Here is a 17,573-nt window from a genome sequence, read left to right as displayed (position 1 = left end):
ATGTATGACATGCAAACACATGAAGTAAAAGATTTTTATTTTATTTGTTTACGAATGCATGGTATGCATGTGGATGAAACAATTATATTTTAAAAGTCTTCCGTCGTGGCACAAGGTTACCAAAGTGCAGTGGTACCCTAGTTCACTTAGGCTTGTATGACGGCGAGTCACTTATGATTGCGGGATAAAAGTTTTCCCGGCTTTTTTCTGAATAGTAAAATACAGTAAAAAAATGTATACTTATGTGTCTTACATAAAGGTGTTTTGATCCTAGAAGGTTTGTTGGGTCTAAAAGGCCAAACCCTAAGGTGAAGTTCTATTGTCCATATATGCAAAATTTGGTGGTATATTAGACATCCTCTAGGTCCCCAGACTGTCGTCACTAGTGGAAGCTGACGACCCAGATATCACGAATATGACACAAAGATGTACGAGACATCATGGGGGCCTGATGAACAATATATTACACACTATACTTAACCTTAATTTAGCATGATTGATGATTCTTGGTGCCTAATGGACTTTGTTTCACATGGTTTAGTGTTTTAGACTTTATTGGACTAATATTCGTAAAATGAGTTAATCTGGGATTATTTAGCCTCATTAAATCTATTATCATTTTCAGATCATATTTGGCACCAATGGCATTTTGGGCATTATGGAAGTGGAGGATATGTGTTGAAGTGAAGATTGTATTTTTATTTTGGGAGTTTTTATTTGTAAATTCGGTTTTAATTTTGGATCCATTTTCGGTTTTACTTTTTGTAAAATAGGGAACCTGAATTGCACACTCACTCTCTACATTCACTCATTTTCACATTTTCGTTTTCCCTCTTTTTTGTTCTGCTAGGGTTTCACTCCTTCTTCATTTTTCATTTTTGGTTTGTCCTTCCATTGCCATGGAATGCTAAATTTTTGGACTAAGTTCATTTGGTAATATATCACAACTCTTGAGGTTTTGTCATTAATGCATTTTCAGTTTCTTTATTGTTGATTTTTTCTATCTTATTTCTGAATATGGTTTGATTAATTCCATTGCTTGGAAACTGGTTGGTTGAGTTTATCTTCGCTTAGTTGATTTACTCTCTCTAGTGCATGAATGATTAGTTCATGTGAGTTTGTTAATTGTTTCATGCTTATACTGATTTCGCCTAGTTTGAGGTTTAGGTTCTGGAACTTTATTATCGCTTAGTTAATTGATTCTCAACAAATACGGAAGTTAATGGTTGGAAACTAAGGATTGAGTTCTAAATAAACGAACCAAAGGGATTTAGCCATTTTATCATACTGTTATTTACTGTTTCTGACTTTGCTTATTGTTCATACTAATCCAACAAAGAAACCTCCATTTGTGTGTGTGGTATAAGGTGTTTAAATCTTTGCTTGAAAGATAATCCTTGGAAAACAACCTATGAGTCACTTCCTAGTACTAAAGTTCTTAATTGTTATATTATTTGCATCGAGTACGGCCTCAATCAGGGCCATATTCATAATAACCAGTAACAATCTAAGTGATACATCAGCGCAATATCGAAATGTGCACGAAGGCCCAATGATGATAAGCCAATGCATCACTAGCCATAGGTGAATAGGCGTGGTAGATGGTCGAGGTAACAATGCATTAATAGTGAAGTGTGAGTTTACAAACCTCAAAAAGAATAATGCAGAAAAACCCCAACAATAGCCCCCAAAACTTGTACATAACATCAAAACACCAATTCTATAAAAGAGGGTTATTTACAAATAAGTATTAAATAAAAACGACAACAAAACAAAAATAAAATGAAACGATGAAATTAAAATAATGAACTAAATATCTACGCAATTAATCTTAAAAGGCATGACTCTCAGTTGTTCCCAGTGGAGTCGCCATGCTGTCGCTACCTCGCTTTCGTGGGTGCGACGCGAAATATTCAAAACCATTTTTGATACTTAGATCAGTTACGTGGATATTCGTTCAAAACATTAATTCCACTTTCACATTATTACACGAAAAGAAATACAAAAAATATTTTTTATATTTATTTTTTTATGCTTGACAAAGAAATATGCTCATACGTATCTCTAGCTGCAATAGAGAAATCAAAGTTACGTAGTTCTTTTGAAAATAAGTTTTATTAGTGATATATTTTTATTTTATTTTTTATATTTTTTATTATAGGTCTATAGTGGGTTATCTCACATTGCTTTAAAAAATTATGAAAGAGAATTTACAACATAGGTAACGTGACAAGACACTAGATTTATAGTAGGTTATCTCACATTGCTTTTAAACAAATAATTAAAGAGAATTTACAACTTGAGGTAACGTGACAAGACACTATGTCTATAGTGGATTATCTCACATTGCTTTTAAACAAATAATTAAAGAGAATTTACAACTTGAGGTAACGTGACAAGACACTAGGTCTATAGTGGATTATCTCACATTGCTTTTAAAATTAATTGAAACGAATTTACCACATAAGGTAATGCGACAAGACATTAGATCTAAGACAATAGGTTTATAGTGAGTTACCTCATATTGATTTTTAAAAAGTATTTGAAAAGAATTTACAACATAAGGTAACACCACAAGACACTAAGTCTATAGTGGGTTACCACATATTGCTTTTAACAATTATTTGAAAAATGTTTACAACATAAGGTAACGCAACAAGACACTAGGTCTATGGGTTACCTCATATTACTTTTAAAACACTAATAATTTTTTTACCACATTTTGACACATAGGTACATATATATCACTTATGAAATACACAAATAATAATTATATAAAGAAATAACAAAACATATTAGAAGAAATAATAAATAAACAAAACAAAATATAAATATATATATATATATATATATATAATCAAACAGAAACGAAAAAAAAAACAAATAAATAAAAATATAATAATCAAAAGAACAAAACCAACCGAGGATTAATGGAATAGGGTTTGAAGATAATTTGAGGATTTAGGGTCAAATTAAATTGCGGGTTTAGGGCTAAATTGATTTGGGGGTTTAGGGTTCAATTAAATTAGAGTTTAGTGTTTAATTGAATTGCAAGTTTAGGGTTCAATTAAATTGGGTGTTTAGAGTTCAATTCAATTGGGGATTTAGGGTTAGGAGTTACCATGGAGGTAATCCCTTTTTGCTGGATGGTGTCGGACAACGAGCCACGGCTAGAACAACGGCTAAAATAGAGAGTCCAAAACAAAGAAATCGATTAGAATATCTAGGGGTAATTAAAAATGAAGTCATTATGCTTTCCATATGATTTTTTTTCTTCTTTGGACCAAAATGATTCCAGGAGAACAAGATTTTGAGTTATTGTTACGTGCAAGAAATTTCAATGAATACTTGCACTTACAATGTATATTTCCAAGAGATGTGCATGCTTATACATAATACAATATTAGGGGCACGTGTAAGAAATCATGTGTTATAGGAAGTAAAAAAATATACCTCTTTAGAATTTAAATGGGATTGAAGATTATTAGGTATTAGTGGCAGAATACACCTACAAGAGGGGGTTGAATAGGTGTGACGGAGCTCAAGTTTCACTTTTTGGGTTTTTACACACTTGCTGAAAAATGCCCAGTTAATCGATTAAGCACTGTTCATAATCGATTAACCAGTAACAGAACCAGAATGATCAGAACAGCAACTTGCACAGTTATTAACCAACACACAAACATATATACAACAAATACTTTTATGCAAGATTAACAAGAACATAGCAAGGAACAAGCATGCAAAATAGTAGCTCCAAACTCGCATTAAAACTTCTTGAAATATAAAAGAGAAAGGGATAGAAAAGATTGCGCAGGGATTTTATCCTGGTTCGTTTTGTTGTCCACTGCAAAACTACATTCAATCTTCCCCTCTGATTTGGGAGATTTTCCTTCTCCACTATAGAACACAATGTACGTTACATACACGCTTCCAAATACAAAACTTGAACGCTCCCTTCTTGGAACCCAAAGAACTTCGTCACCCTTGGTTTGACCTTTCCCAAAACCGCCTCCCAAGAAAACATTTCTTACGCGATTTGGCCCCAACCAAGGTATCGCTCTTTATCCCAAGACCTCCAAGTCTTTGTGTGAAGAACACCTTACCTAACAGTGGCTTGGATTTTCCTAATCCTTGAATAACAATGCCTTGAGTTATGAATGAGTACTTAATACTCGAATATTACCTAATATGAATGTTCATGCATGAGGTTTCTAAAAATATGCAATCATAAAGAACTATCTCTTTTTCTTTTCAAGAAATACAAGAATGATGCAAGAAAGCTTTTCAAAGAATCATGCAATATGAATGTGACAACTAAAGCCCTAGCATGATCTAATCTTTTTCCTAATTCAACACTCTCTAATAGATTCTAACAATGATGATCTATCTCTTTTCTCTTGTGTTTTTCTCTTCTTTTTTTTCACATAGCCGTTTCTGCAATTAGCCAATATTTATACAAAACAGATTTTGACTCTAAAATGGTTTTCAGTTATGCAGTTGAAACAGCAGAAAACATTCATGTTAATCGATTAAGCCATGGGGTTAATCGATTAACCAATGTATTTTTAATACATGATTAAATGATAAACTACTTATATGATATATGCTCATGCAATACATGATTTCCAAAATATAATACATTTAATGCACAAAATCAATGTATATAAATGCAAGAACCTAATTATCATATGTTTCTATATGATGTCTCATTTTAGTGGATTAATTACTTTATTAAGTCTTGTGAGACTCACACCTAGGTTTACCTAACCTAGACTCAATATCTATGGCAAACATCTTAGACTTCTAAAATGATAATGAAGAATTATAACATAACTCTAATGAGACACCACTTGAGCCATCGGCATGTTGATTGTTGAGTCATCTTCAAGCTTTAACTAATTTCTTGTCTTCATCAAAACATAGGCAAATGTTGCTAATGTAATACTTGACTCTTTGCACTCTCAAAGATGAAAAATGGTACCACTTGTTATGTTATGATGCTCCTCCTTCCTCTTTTCAAGATTTAGTCAATATGCTTTTGCTAGGGCTATTCTTTTGCCTCTCTGTTTTTTTTCTTTGAGTTTTCTGCCTCTTTTTGAATTTCTAATTAGGATTAGGTTAGTTTCTAAGTTAGGCTTAAATAAGGGGTGGGGGATTAGGGTTCCTGGTTGGGCTAGGGAAAAAGCTCAGTTGTCATAGGGTACACATCTTCTTTCCCACACTTTGTGCCACCTTATGTGCCATAAATGTGTGATTGATCAAAAAAAATTGAAGTTAAAATTTAATTATTAAGTATTTTTCTGACCAACCACAAGCTCATGGCACATGGAGTGACACAAACTGTGGGACATCATATTGCTCCCCGTTGCCATAGTGTTTGAAATTCAAATTTCCCTCCTTTTTGCTTTGAAATATTTTACCCCAGTCAAAATTGGGTATTTACAATTAAGAACTATATAACAAAACAATGATCTTTATATCTACTCTTTTCAAACCAAATTTCATATAATTTATAGGATTATTATAAAACTTAATAACTTTATTAAAAATCCAACATGACTTTTAGTAAGAGATAGACAAAATTATGATCTTAAAATATATGAAAACTTAAACAACTTCAATGATTGTTGAATAAATGATTTTTGATTATGTCAAATAACTCACAACAAGTAATTTTTTAATAGAATATGATGTAAAGAAATGATTTTGGTTATATATGTTTACCAAAATTATACTTATAAGGTGTGATTTCAAATAAATCTTAACTCATAAGTTTTATTATATAGTGTGGCTAAATATATAGTAGTATCATAGAACCTTTTAGGAGGGAAAAAGAAATGACATATGACAAGTGATGATGTGAAAGTATTTTATTTTATTATATAATTAATTAAGAGATTATTAAAATATACATTGTAAACATGTGATTATGTAGTGTAGGTAGATACATAGTAATATGATGGAACTTTTTAGGAGGAAAAATGATTAAAGAGTTAGTGATATATGACAAGTGATGATATATAGTTAATAGATGAATAGATTATTAAAATATATTAAAATAAACATTGTAAAAATGTGATTATGCAGTGTGGATATGTATTAAAATATATTAAAATATTCATTGTAAAAATGTAATTACATAGAGTGGGTAACAATATAATACTACCATGGAACCCTTTAGGAGAGAAAAACTTAAAAAGAATTGACATGTGATAAGTGATGATACACAAGAAATTTATTTTATTATGTAATTAATTGAGTATTAAAATATACATTATAAAAATGTGATTATATAATATGAGTAGACACATAGTAGTGTCATAGAAACTTTTAGGAGGGAAAAATTAAAGGATGAAGTGACATATGACAAGTGCTGAGATAAAAATAGTTTATTTTATTATGTGTTAATAAATTACTAAAATATATTAATATACATTGTAAAAATGTGATTATATAATGTGAGTTATATATATACCATCGGAAAAAAAATGTGAGTTATATATATATATATATATAATATCAGATTTTTTATTTTGGTATCTATTATTAGAGGTATGATTCACTTACTTTAAACTTACTTTCTATCTTACCCATCAATTCTAGGAAAATTCAATTGTTTCAATTAATGAGTAAATATAAACCATTAGATTTATCTAGAATTGATGGCTAGGATGTTGAGTAAATTTAAAAAACTTACTCTTAAAGTAAGTGGATCCTCACTCTTATTATTATTAATGGGTTTTGATCTTTATATATTCACAAAATTTATTTTAATCCTTAATAACTCTTATATATTGTATTTATGAATCATTAATAATGGGAAATCAGTATTATTGTATTTTCTTTTATTCCTCACTCCTATTATTATTGTATTTATGCACCAAAAATAATAGTAGGAATTAGGAAATCATTAAATATTGAAATATATAATTTACCTTTAATTAAATAAACAATATAATGTATTTATTATTTTATTATTTTTTATATTTATCTTATAATAATATCAAGATAACTAATTATTGACCATATCCATTACCATTTATTATACACATTTAAATAAATAATAATTACCCCATCTCTTTTTTCATTTGTTTTTAAATATCTAAAGTAGGAATTCCATTGTATGCAACAAAGAAACATGAATTTCATTTGTTCTCATAGTCAAACTCACTTGGTTAAATATGATTTGCTGCCATGGGAGATCAAATTCTTAAAGGGGGCTCTATGTGCATTGGCCATAACCTTTGTAATAATGGTATGAATAACGATGGCAAAATTGAAACTAAAAACTTTACCAAATACAACAGAACCTTGAGGCCCTACCTACCATGTGAGGCATATAAGGTAGCCTAAAAATTCTTCTCAGTTTGATGCCAAACATAATATTTTTTTGGTTTATCACATGTATCATCGCATTTGAGACAATTATATCTGAGTTGGTAACATTTATAGGTATATTTTTCATTCACAAGACTCGAGTCCGAGATATTATTTAAGATAATCAAATATGTACCATTTGAATCAACACCTGTTAGTATATCGAAGATACTTTCGTCATTGAATTCACACTTTTCTATAATAATTCATACTTTTATTTGTTTATTACTTTATTAGTAGTCTTTCAAGAGAATTTTATGTATCCAATACCATATACATTAATATGGATATATAAACAGATATTTTTTTTCTTGTGCACTTTCATAAGTCAAAACCAATATATCTATCTATTTTTCGGAAATATATATTTCAACCTTTATAAATAATAAATAACAAATTGTCTTGACTGAAATTAAAAAATATAAAGAGCACAAGATTAGATAAGAGAGTGGCTTTTTATTATAATCAACGAGGAACCAAAGAGATGTGCCATCCACAAATGTGAAAAATAATAATCTGAAAAAGAGCACAAATACATATATAGGGACAAACAAAACAGAAGTAAAAGAATAAGGATATGATGCTCAATTCATCTCCCAAATTTTATCTTCTATAAATAAAAACATGTAGTCATGTCAATAATATTAAACCTATATTATTTTTATATTTTTTATTCATATAAAACAAGATTTGAGACATCTTTTACTATACATCTTTGTTCAAGTGTTCCAAATTATGTCTAATTCTACATTAATAAAAACATATGATGTCTTAAAAATTAATTATTTTTTCTAGCTTTTATTCTCATTGGATGATATTTATAGGGCGTAAAAGTTTGGTTCGGTCGATTTTTGGTGTATTTCAGTGATTGAATCGAACACAAGCACATGGTTCAGTTTCGCTCAATTAACCATGTAAATTTAACTATAAGAACCAAACCGAATCGAACCAAACTGAATCGAATCGCTCTTGAATGGTTCAGTGCGGTTCCACGGTTTTTCCTATTATTTTTTATAAAAAATCTTGCATTGAATGATTAAAATATATTACAAGAAATATTGTTTGTCCATAAAATGAGAAACACTACTACTATTGTTATAAAAAATTATGAATCATACATAGATGAATAAAAAAATTGAAACTCATAATTATTTGCTAATAATATATATAACAATTATGTAATTTATAGAGAAAAATTTGAATTATCATACATATATATAATAATATAATCCACGATTAATAACGTATATATTAATAATATATATAACAATACAAATTCATTATCACAAAAGTTGGGAAATACGTTCTACATCATCAAGACACTCATAAACTATTAAATAATAACATATATAATAATCACATGATAACAATTTAGTAACATATATAATATCACAATTCACACAAAATTGATAACTTAAGATACAAAATTGATTGAATAATTTAAGCAACAATAAAACATTATTCACCAGTATCTATTTCTTTAATATGTAGTTCAATTTGGTTTCAATAGTTGCTAAATTTATAAAACCATAAACTGAACCGAATGTGAATAGTTCTTTTAAAAAATAATCAAACCGAAGCCAAAACAGAACCGAATGATATTGTGTAATTTAATTCGGATCCACCAGTATTACGTTTTAAATCGGAACATTTGAGATATGTTTTATTAGAAAATATCCTTCTTCAATAAACACCACACTGACACTATCTCGCTAATTTCAGTGTCATATGTGGCGAAGCCAACACTCAAAACCTCGCCCCTTTCTTTCTCTCATTTGTTTCTTCTCTTCTCCTTCTCTTTGAAAACTCGTTGACTCTCTACAAACAAAAAAAAAAAAAACTCTTTTTTATTCTCTCTCTCGAACCCAAAGCCGTTTTTGATTTATTAAATAAAAGAACTTATTGAACTCATCTCAAAAGTCAGAGCTTTACAACGTTCTTTCTCTTTTTCCACCTTCATTCATTTTTTCTCTTCACCTTAGTAATTTTCTTATTTTCATGTGTCCTCAAACAAATACATTCAATTAGATTTATTATTATTTTATTATATTATTGAGTTAATGCATTTTGTCTCTTCTCTTCTCATTTGCTCATATTTCCAATGCTGCGTTTTCCTCACTCTCCTTCATCTTCTTCCTATAACGTAATTCAATCTCTTCCCAGAAGAAAAGCCTGTGTGTAAAAAAAGTTCTTATCTTTCTTTCTTTATTTATATTATTAGAAAAAAGTTGATGAATTTTACTAGAGGGTGTTGTATGTCACATACTATTTGAGAATCAAGAGACAGAGAATTTTCACATTACTTTTTGCTGAAAGTTATGTCATCATCATTGTGTTATTTCACAAATCTGGAACGCTTGCTTCAATGTTTCACTCCAGATCTTCCTAAGAAGATTTTACCTAAGGTATCTTATTTATTTTTTCAGTTGTATATATTTTTATTTTCTTCTCGGTTTTTTTTCTTTTTTAATATGTTTCATCTGAATTAAATTAATTGTCAGCGTTTCTGGTTGGAAATAAGAGAGCTATGTTTTTCTTCCCCTTTGGGCATGGGAGAAACTTCTTTTTAGATTATTTTATATTTTATCATAGAACTTTGGATTTTTTTTTTCTTTGTTTCCTGTAATTCCTCTGTATAATCATGGTTCTTATTTTATTTATTTGTGGATAATCTGATTAGGATTTGTTTTGGAAAATTATAAATTACTGGCGTTTTAATTATTTTATTCTATGTTAATTGATATAATAAATGAAGGATTTGGATTATTTTTTTAATAAAACACAGCCATAAAAGAGTCAAACAACGTGGTAAAGGAAGGTCAATTAAATGACTACCATAAAAAAAAATTAATATATATATTGACCGTGTAAGATTTTTACAGTATCAATAAATTATTTATTATTGATTTGTTAAATATTATTAACTCTCAAACAAATTTTTTACACTAGTACATAAATTTTAAACTCAAAAAAAGAAATGGATACTTAAAATAATTAAATTCCTTTAACACATTTTTTTCTGGCATTGTTTCTATATGTTAACCTTTTAGTACACATTTTATGTATTATTTATTTTGATAATTTATAGTAAGTTAATAAGGATGATTCTGTTGTGTCAGTCAGGACTCAGGAGGTTGTTTTTGAGGAATAAAGTAATTTGTTGCAATTTCTCATTTTTGGTATATAGTTGTATAGTATTTTTGTGAAAAATATTAAGATGTTTACTTTTTATAGATATATTATCATATTTATTTTTAAACTTACTCTATATCATAATCATCAATTTTAGAAAAATATCTAAAATTTTCTTAAAATTTGTGGCCAGAAGGTATAAATTTAAAAAACTTAGTGTCAAGATAAGTATGTATCACTCATTCTTTAAAATTTAAATATCAAACTCATTGGGAATGAAGTCTTGGTCAAAATTGATTTAGTAGAAGTTTACAATAATTTATTATGAGAGCAAACATTTGTTTGTACGACTTTTCTTCCATTGGTCCTTGAGTTGGGACCTTGGTCTCACTTTTAGGACAAACTTCAACCTCAAAGTTTACTACTTCAAGAAGCTGAATGCCACATGATTTTCATGGCTTCGGGCCATCATCACCCCAAATTATTATGTGGAAAAGACTAATGATTTCAAACAAATATTATACATTGTTTGTATATTAGTAATAAATGACCTTATTATAAAATTTGAGTATAAATTCGATACAGTATAGATTTATACATAGAAATTACATCATTCATTGTTTATTTATATTACTTTTGAAAAGTTAGTAATGATTAAATATTAACAGTAGATGATGTAATGACAATATATAAAATTCATACATCGTTAATGCATATATCTTACTCTCATACAATTAATAATAAAATATGATTATTACACTTAGTCCGGACCATGTAATAATTTCTCCTTCAATTTACTTCATGTGTGATTGCGATAGGCCCCTTCATATATTATGACACCAGTTTGTATTAGAGTATCAATTTCAAACTATTGGGTGACTAGTAAATGATTTGAATGGCCAAATAAAACTCAATTTAGTTCTTAAAAAATGGATAAATTAATTAATCCTAAAAAAATAATTTGGCCCACTTTTGAGATAAGGTGAATTAAGGGTGAATCTTCACTCTTAACAATATCATGTAATAAAAAATTTCTTACTTATTTTAAAATCATTTTAAAAATTTAATGACTACAATAGCTTTTGTTGCTTGTGAGTTAATAAAACGCGTTTTTGTTTTGCATTTTATCAAGGTACACGTTACATAGTATCATGTCATTAAGCTTTTTTCAATACTGACAGCCATATAGTTATACTTTTTGTTTTATATAGTAATACTATAAATGTACTGTTACTTGTATGGTTAGAATTTCATTGTTGGTCTAGTTGTAATGGACTTTTAGTGTTAATCTTGTAGCTCAATTTACACTAGTCAATGTTTTTAACATTTGGATGTGATGATAGTAGTGTAACTTTCAGGATTCAATAACCTATTCTCCCCTAATTAGATTCTTTCACATGTAATATACAAAAATAAAAAGATTTTCCATCATTGTTATTTGAATAATTTTTGGACAACTTCATAAGTAATAAAGCTAAGGAGAAATTGTTCAAAATAGTTATTAAAATAACTTCTTCATTGTAATAAAAGTTTGAAATGGCTCTATTATTTTAGTTCCTTTTATGATTTTCATGTGTTTTGTAGAGTTGCTTGAATGATGTGAATAAGCAATGGCTACCTATTGGTAAAGACAGAATTGAATACTTCACTCTCAAAGATCTTTGGGAGTGCTATGATGAATGGAGTGTATATGGTGCTGGTACACCTTTAGTGTTGAAAAGTGGTGATACTCTCACTCAATTCTATATACCATTTTTGTCTGCCATCCAAATCTACACCAATAACCATGTTCAAGCTCCTAGCCCAAGGTATCATGCACAAAACAATACTCTATTTAGGCTGATATACTAAATAAAAAGGGGCAGCCAAATGCACGAGGCTCCCACAGCCTTATCCCTGCAAGTGAACAGGTTGTTTCTAGTATTTGAAACACGTGACCTCATGGTCACTTAGCAGTTAGCAACAATCTTTCTGTTGCACCAAGTTCATTGCTGATATACTAAATTTGTCAACGATATGGTGAAATGCTATAACGATGTTCTTATCTTTTAGGAATGGGGGAGTGGATAATGATGGAGTTGGATTTGAATCTGATTCCTCAAGTGATAGTAGTGGAAGTGGTGATTTATGTAGATCATCAAGGAAATCTGATTCCTCAAGTGATGACGGCGGTGGAAGTGGTGGTCTATATAGATCATCATCATCAGGTAACAATTCTAGCAAAGAATGGGATGATACTTCTTATGATTCAAGCTCTGACCAAGTGCCAAAAGAAGAGATACTTGGCTACCTTAACTTTCAGTATACTGAGACAACTCAACCTTTCTTAAGGGTTCCATTAGCAGAGAAGGTACCCTTTAAACTGCTAAGTAGTATTCACAATTTATTTATGTGTCACTGAAACAAAAAGTGTCTGTTGATTGTTTCTATTTTCAGATAGCTGAGTTAGCTAAATGCCATCCGGCATTAATGACATTGAAGAGTGTCGATCTTTCCCCGGCGAGTTGGATGGCTGTTGCCTGGTGAGCAGAACTAGTTGTTCTTTGCTGTACTGAAACTTTTTTGTTCTTGAAATTGAACTTGTAGTGAGAGTGGGCGTTGTTATAAGTTGACCCCATTTTAACCTGTAATTCTTTGTTAAAGCTCTGATGGAATGCTTAAACTTTTCAATTAGTATTGGAAGAACCATTATTGATCGTGATTTCTTATACTTGGTGAAATATATAGCAATGTTTCCTAATCATACATGATTGAAGTTAGCAGAAGGGTATATGTGGTTCTGTCATTCTTTGTGTTTTTCATAAAAACATATACAAGAATACTTTTGAAGTTTTATATGTAACATCATCAACAAAAGATCTTATACTGACTTGTCATCATTGAATAGGTACCCAATATATGCTATACCAACTCAACAAAATGAAACATGCTTCATCACTTACCATTCATTATCATCTTCTTTTGAAGGTATATGTAGTTATTTGCTTCATTTTTCTTCCTAATCCATGTTTAGTTATTTGTGTGGTTAAATATGACATTCTTAATGCTTTTGAAGGAACTACATGCTACATACTATCTCATTTCCAATAATTGATTGAAGCGATTTATTCTTCACATTCAATACATTAATCCAAGATATTGCATGATATTGCTTGTTGATATGAGTTTATTCCAGTTTTATACATGCCTCTTATGAATTGATCATGTTACTCTCCAAACTTTTTTGTCAAGAGAACTGCTACACCCAATGCAATTTCACAAGAGTCACCGAGTCAGGGATTCCTTTTGCAAACATGTCTGAATTATGGTTATTGATATTTATCTTTGATCCATTTATGAGATGTGTGTTGCTCAGCTTTTCCTTCTTTAAAATTCTGCATCAATGCAAATACATAACTATGATTAGGTTGAATTGGTTGATTTAGAAACACATGGTGTTAAGGCCTTGAAGTTTGTTACCTTTCCTGCATGAAGTTTATATTCCCTATAATACTTCTCATTATTTTCCCTTTCTTGGACAATTTACACATTTCACAAGCATATTTTATTTAATGTAAATGGAGTCAAACTAAGAAACCATTTTGATTACGTGTTGTGAATCATACCCTGCTTGATTGTTTTGTTGGATCGAGTCGATATTTCGAACGTATAACTTAACTTCTTATTTGTCTCCTCAGATTGTGCTAACAAGTATGATGAAATTGACCTTGGGGAAGATATATGTTGTCCAAGTGGGTGGGGAAGCATTATAGGAGAGAAACTTGAGAGAAAGAAAAGTGATTATACATCTCTCTCTCCTTTCGGGTTAGCTACTTATAGATTTCATGGAGATTTTTGGTTAAGCCCTTCACATGATAATGAAAAGCTATCTGATCTGTTTGGTGCTGCAGAATCATGGCTGAAGCAGATCAATGCAGTACACCATGACTTCAACTTTTTCATAGACAACAATAACTTGTAAAAATCACTAACTGAATTCACTTTTATTAGTTTGGTAGTCTAATTCTGTAGTATTAGAAGTTCCTCCTAGGTACAATTCTGAAAACTTTCAGAAACTGAGGTTATATGTCAAAAAGGGTGAATAACCTATGCAGCTTTATTTATGGGGGTCTTGTTAAGTAAGTACTTTTTATTTTCCTTGACTTTTTTTGTGATGCTGCTTTTATATAAATAGGAGATAGAAGTTTTAAGAGGGAACTAAACTTAAAACTGTTTTTTGTACTTTAGCTTTTTTTGACTTGTTGGCTTCTGTTACAGATTGCAAAGGAGTGGGATTTTGTTTTGTTTATTCATTTTCTGTGTTGTGTGCCAAGAAGCAAGCAATATTATTAGTCAAAATCCTGTCTAATACTAGAGAGTCCTAATATATATAAAAAAAACTCCCTAAAACTTGGAAATGACATGGCAAGGAAGTTCTAAAGTTAAGGGGGCATTTGAACTAACTTAAAGAGAATTTATTTGGTTTTTTTATGGAAATAAATTTATTAAGATGGTTTATGAAAATAGATTAAGACCTCAAGCTTTTATTTGATAAGTTTACAAGGGAGCTTTTGAAAATGTGTTTTTTAACATCTAAACTTTTTTTAATAAGTACTTAATTAAATAATTAAGGTATTTATGAAAAGCTTGAAGTTCAATATCATATATTTGTGATATGTGTTTGGAGTTTGGAATTTGGATAATAATCACATATCCCAATTTTGTGTCCCAAATTCTGTTTCCTCCAATTAAATCTTGACACATCAATTTTATATGTCACTTCAGTTTATTAGGAACAATTTTTACCCTTTTCTCTCCTCATTCAAACTCAATGCAGGAGTACATTTCCTTTTGACACTTGCTGAAAGACTGAACCTCATGAACATCTGATTAGGAAGATTTTCAGCATCTTTTACGGTAAATGGGAAGGCTCTTAGAATTGTATTCCTATGCTCTTAAGTCGTAACATTCCGGAGTGAAGATTCTAAGTTATTTTTTGTGGATGAGGTGTTTGATTGATTTGCATGAGTTTAAGCATTGCCACAAGCTTCATTAAGAGAAACAGAGTGTAATAGGCAAAGTTACTGAATTCAACTTAACACATCCCAACGAAATAAAAGAAAGGGTGGGATAGTGATAAATAAATAGGGGAGAGAGGAGAGTAAATGTATTATTAGGGGACTCAAATTATCTTGTAATTAAGGCTTACCCTAAACGAGGACGCAGAGCGTTTATAAAATGAATATAAATAATATAGTAATGATATATAAAATGAATATAAATAATATAGTAATGATATATAAAATTCTTATAATATTACTTTATATATCTTTTTCTTTATAAGATTATGATCAATGTCATATGAATAAACATATAGAGAGAATGTTAATTTCCGCCTTTTAAATTCATTTAAACGTTAGTTTGGAAGTTGAATTTTATATGAGAAAAAATGAAAATGAAAGGTTTGAAAATCATAAAATTCATTTATGAGATAACTCTCAAGCTTTCCATTTTCATTCTCTTCTAAAATCCAATTTTCAAACTAAACATAACAGTTTGGGCCAATAGACTAATACATCTATTTCCAGATACAGTTTCGTAAAGGAAAATATTAGCTAAAATCATATTCTCAGAATTATTTTTTAAGAATAATTGAGATTAATACTCTCGGATGCATTAGTAATCTCTATTATTTTGACCATCATTGAAATCTAACAAATTCCAACTTAGTTTTGCAAAAAAAAAGTGGGTAGCATTACTCTTTTGAAAAAGTAGCCATTTCAAAAATGATAATCATTATCAATATATATTTTTCAAGCCATTAGAATAAAATAATCTCCAACATAAATATTCTACAAATCCATAGGGTAAGCAACAGTAGTGTGGAAGAAAATGAGAGAAATTTGCCTTGAGATTGCTTTTGATGGTATTACTGGCTTGACTAACACCTCTCTCATATAAGTTAGAGAACACTTTAGTTTATAGATGAAGATTTCCTAGAAAGCAATATCAAAGCTGATGGTTCGATATTTTAATTGAGTTTAGAAGTAACACATGATCGCCTGATGAATAAGTCTTATATTATATATAAATAGATGAGCAAAAAATCACATAAGTGAAACCCATAAACCAAATAATTTAATATGAAAATGTTGTCTCAATGTCAATTATATATTTTTTCACTTAGCTTATAAAATAAGCTTTTAATTCATAGGTGAAGATCTCCAAATAAAACTCACACAGCCAAAGATAGGGGTATGTAAAAATATCAATGAGCTTAACAAGCTCTGGATATTGAAAATAGAAGTAACCAATTAACTAAATATCTAAATAGGTAATCATCCCTCATCTAAGGGTTAATATTTAAGCATCTAATTATAAAGGATCAATGGTTCACATTCATCAATTAAGATTACTTGCATTACGAGTAATTTAGCGTATGCATGTCTTATGGTTCTATTTTTTCCTAAGTATATCGCACCTTGTCCCATGCCTTGGCCTATGGTACTCGTGCCTTGGCCTAGTCGTGTCTGTGCTTGCCCCCATCTTGGCACTAAGGATGGCAACCAATATGTGCTGATATTTGTGAGTATCTAACGAATTTTTAATTTTAGTTATATATTTATATACCTTGTAATTATCAGTATGTAAAAATAATTATTACATAAATAATATGATATTTATATTATAAATTTATGATCATAGTTAAATAGTTGTAATTTATTATGGAATAATAATAAAAAACTAATATATATATAAATTTAATTAAAAACTAAATTTATAAATTTGCGGACACATACGGGAAGAATATCATAAAACCCGCTCTCACCCATAAGTTATTATTGCAGGTACTTGTTATGACTATTTCCATAAGTACTCATGGGTCGAGTTTTTTTGCCCTCTCTACTTGGCACACATGTCATGTGCTAAATGACTCGACTTGGCACACACCTAACCCATGCCAAATGCCCAGTCTAGGCACATGATTGTCTCGGTCATCCATTCCAGGTGCTTTGGTTTGGCACACACCTAGCCTATGTGAGGTGCCTTGTCTTGGCGCATGTGACGCATATTTATCTAAG

General features: G+C 29.8%; 1 protein-coding gene across 1 annotated transcript; it reads left to right on the top strand.

The window, feature by feature from the left end:
* LOC109335364 lies at positions 9,444-14,766 on the top strand. Its single transcript, XM_019571505.1, has 6 exons — positions 9,444-9,785; positions 12,097-12,320; positions 12,565-12,862; positions 12,949-13,034; positions 13,400-13,479; positions 14,190-14,766. The coding sequence occupies exons 1-6, from the start codon at positions 9,699-9,701 to the stop codon at positions 14,471-14,473; spliced, it is 1,059 nt and encodes a 352-aa protein (XP_019427050.1). The 5' UTR covers positions 9,444-9,698; the 3' UTR covers positions 14,474-14,766.

This window comes from Lupinus angustifolius, chromosome LG20, assembly GCF_001865875.1.
Source record: "Lupinus angustifolius cultivar Tanjil chromosome LG20, LupAngTanjil_v1.0, whole genome shotgun sequence".
Classification (NCBI taxonomy): Eukaryota; Viridiplantae; Streptophyta; class Magnoliopsida; order Fabales; family Fabaceae; genus Lupinus; species Lupinus angustifolius.
This window is presented reverse-complemented; position numbering and strand designations above follow the sequence as displayed.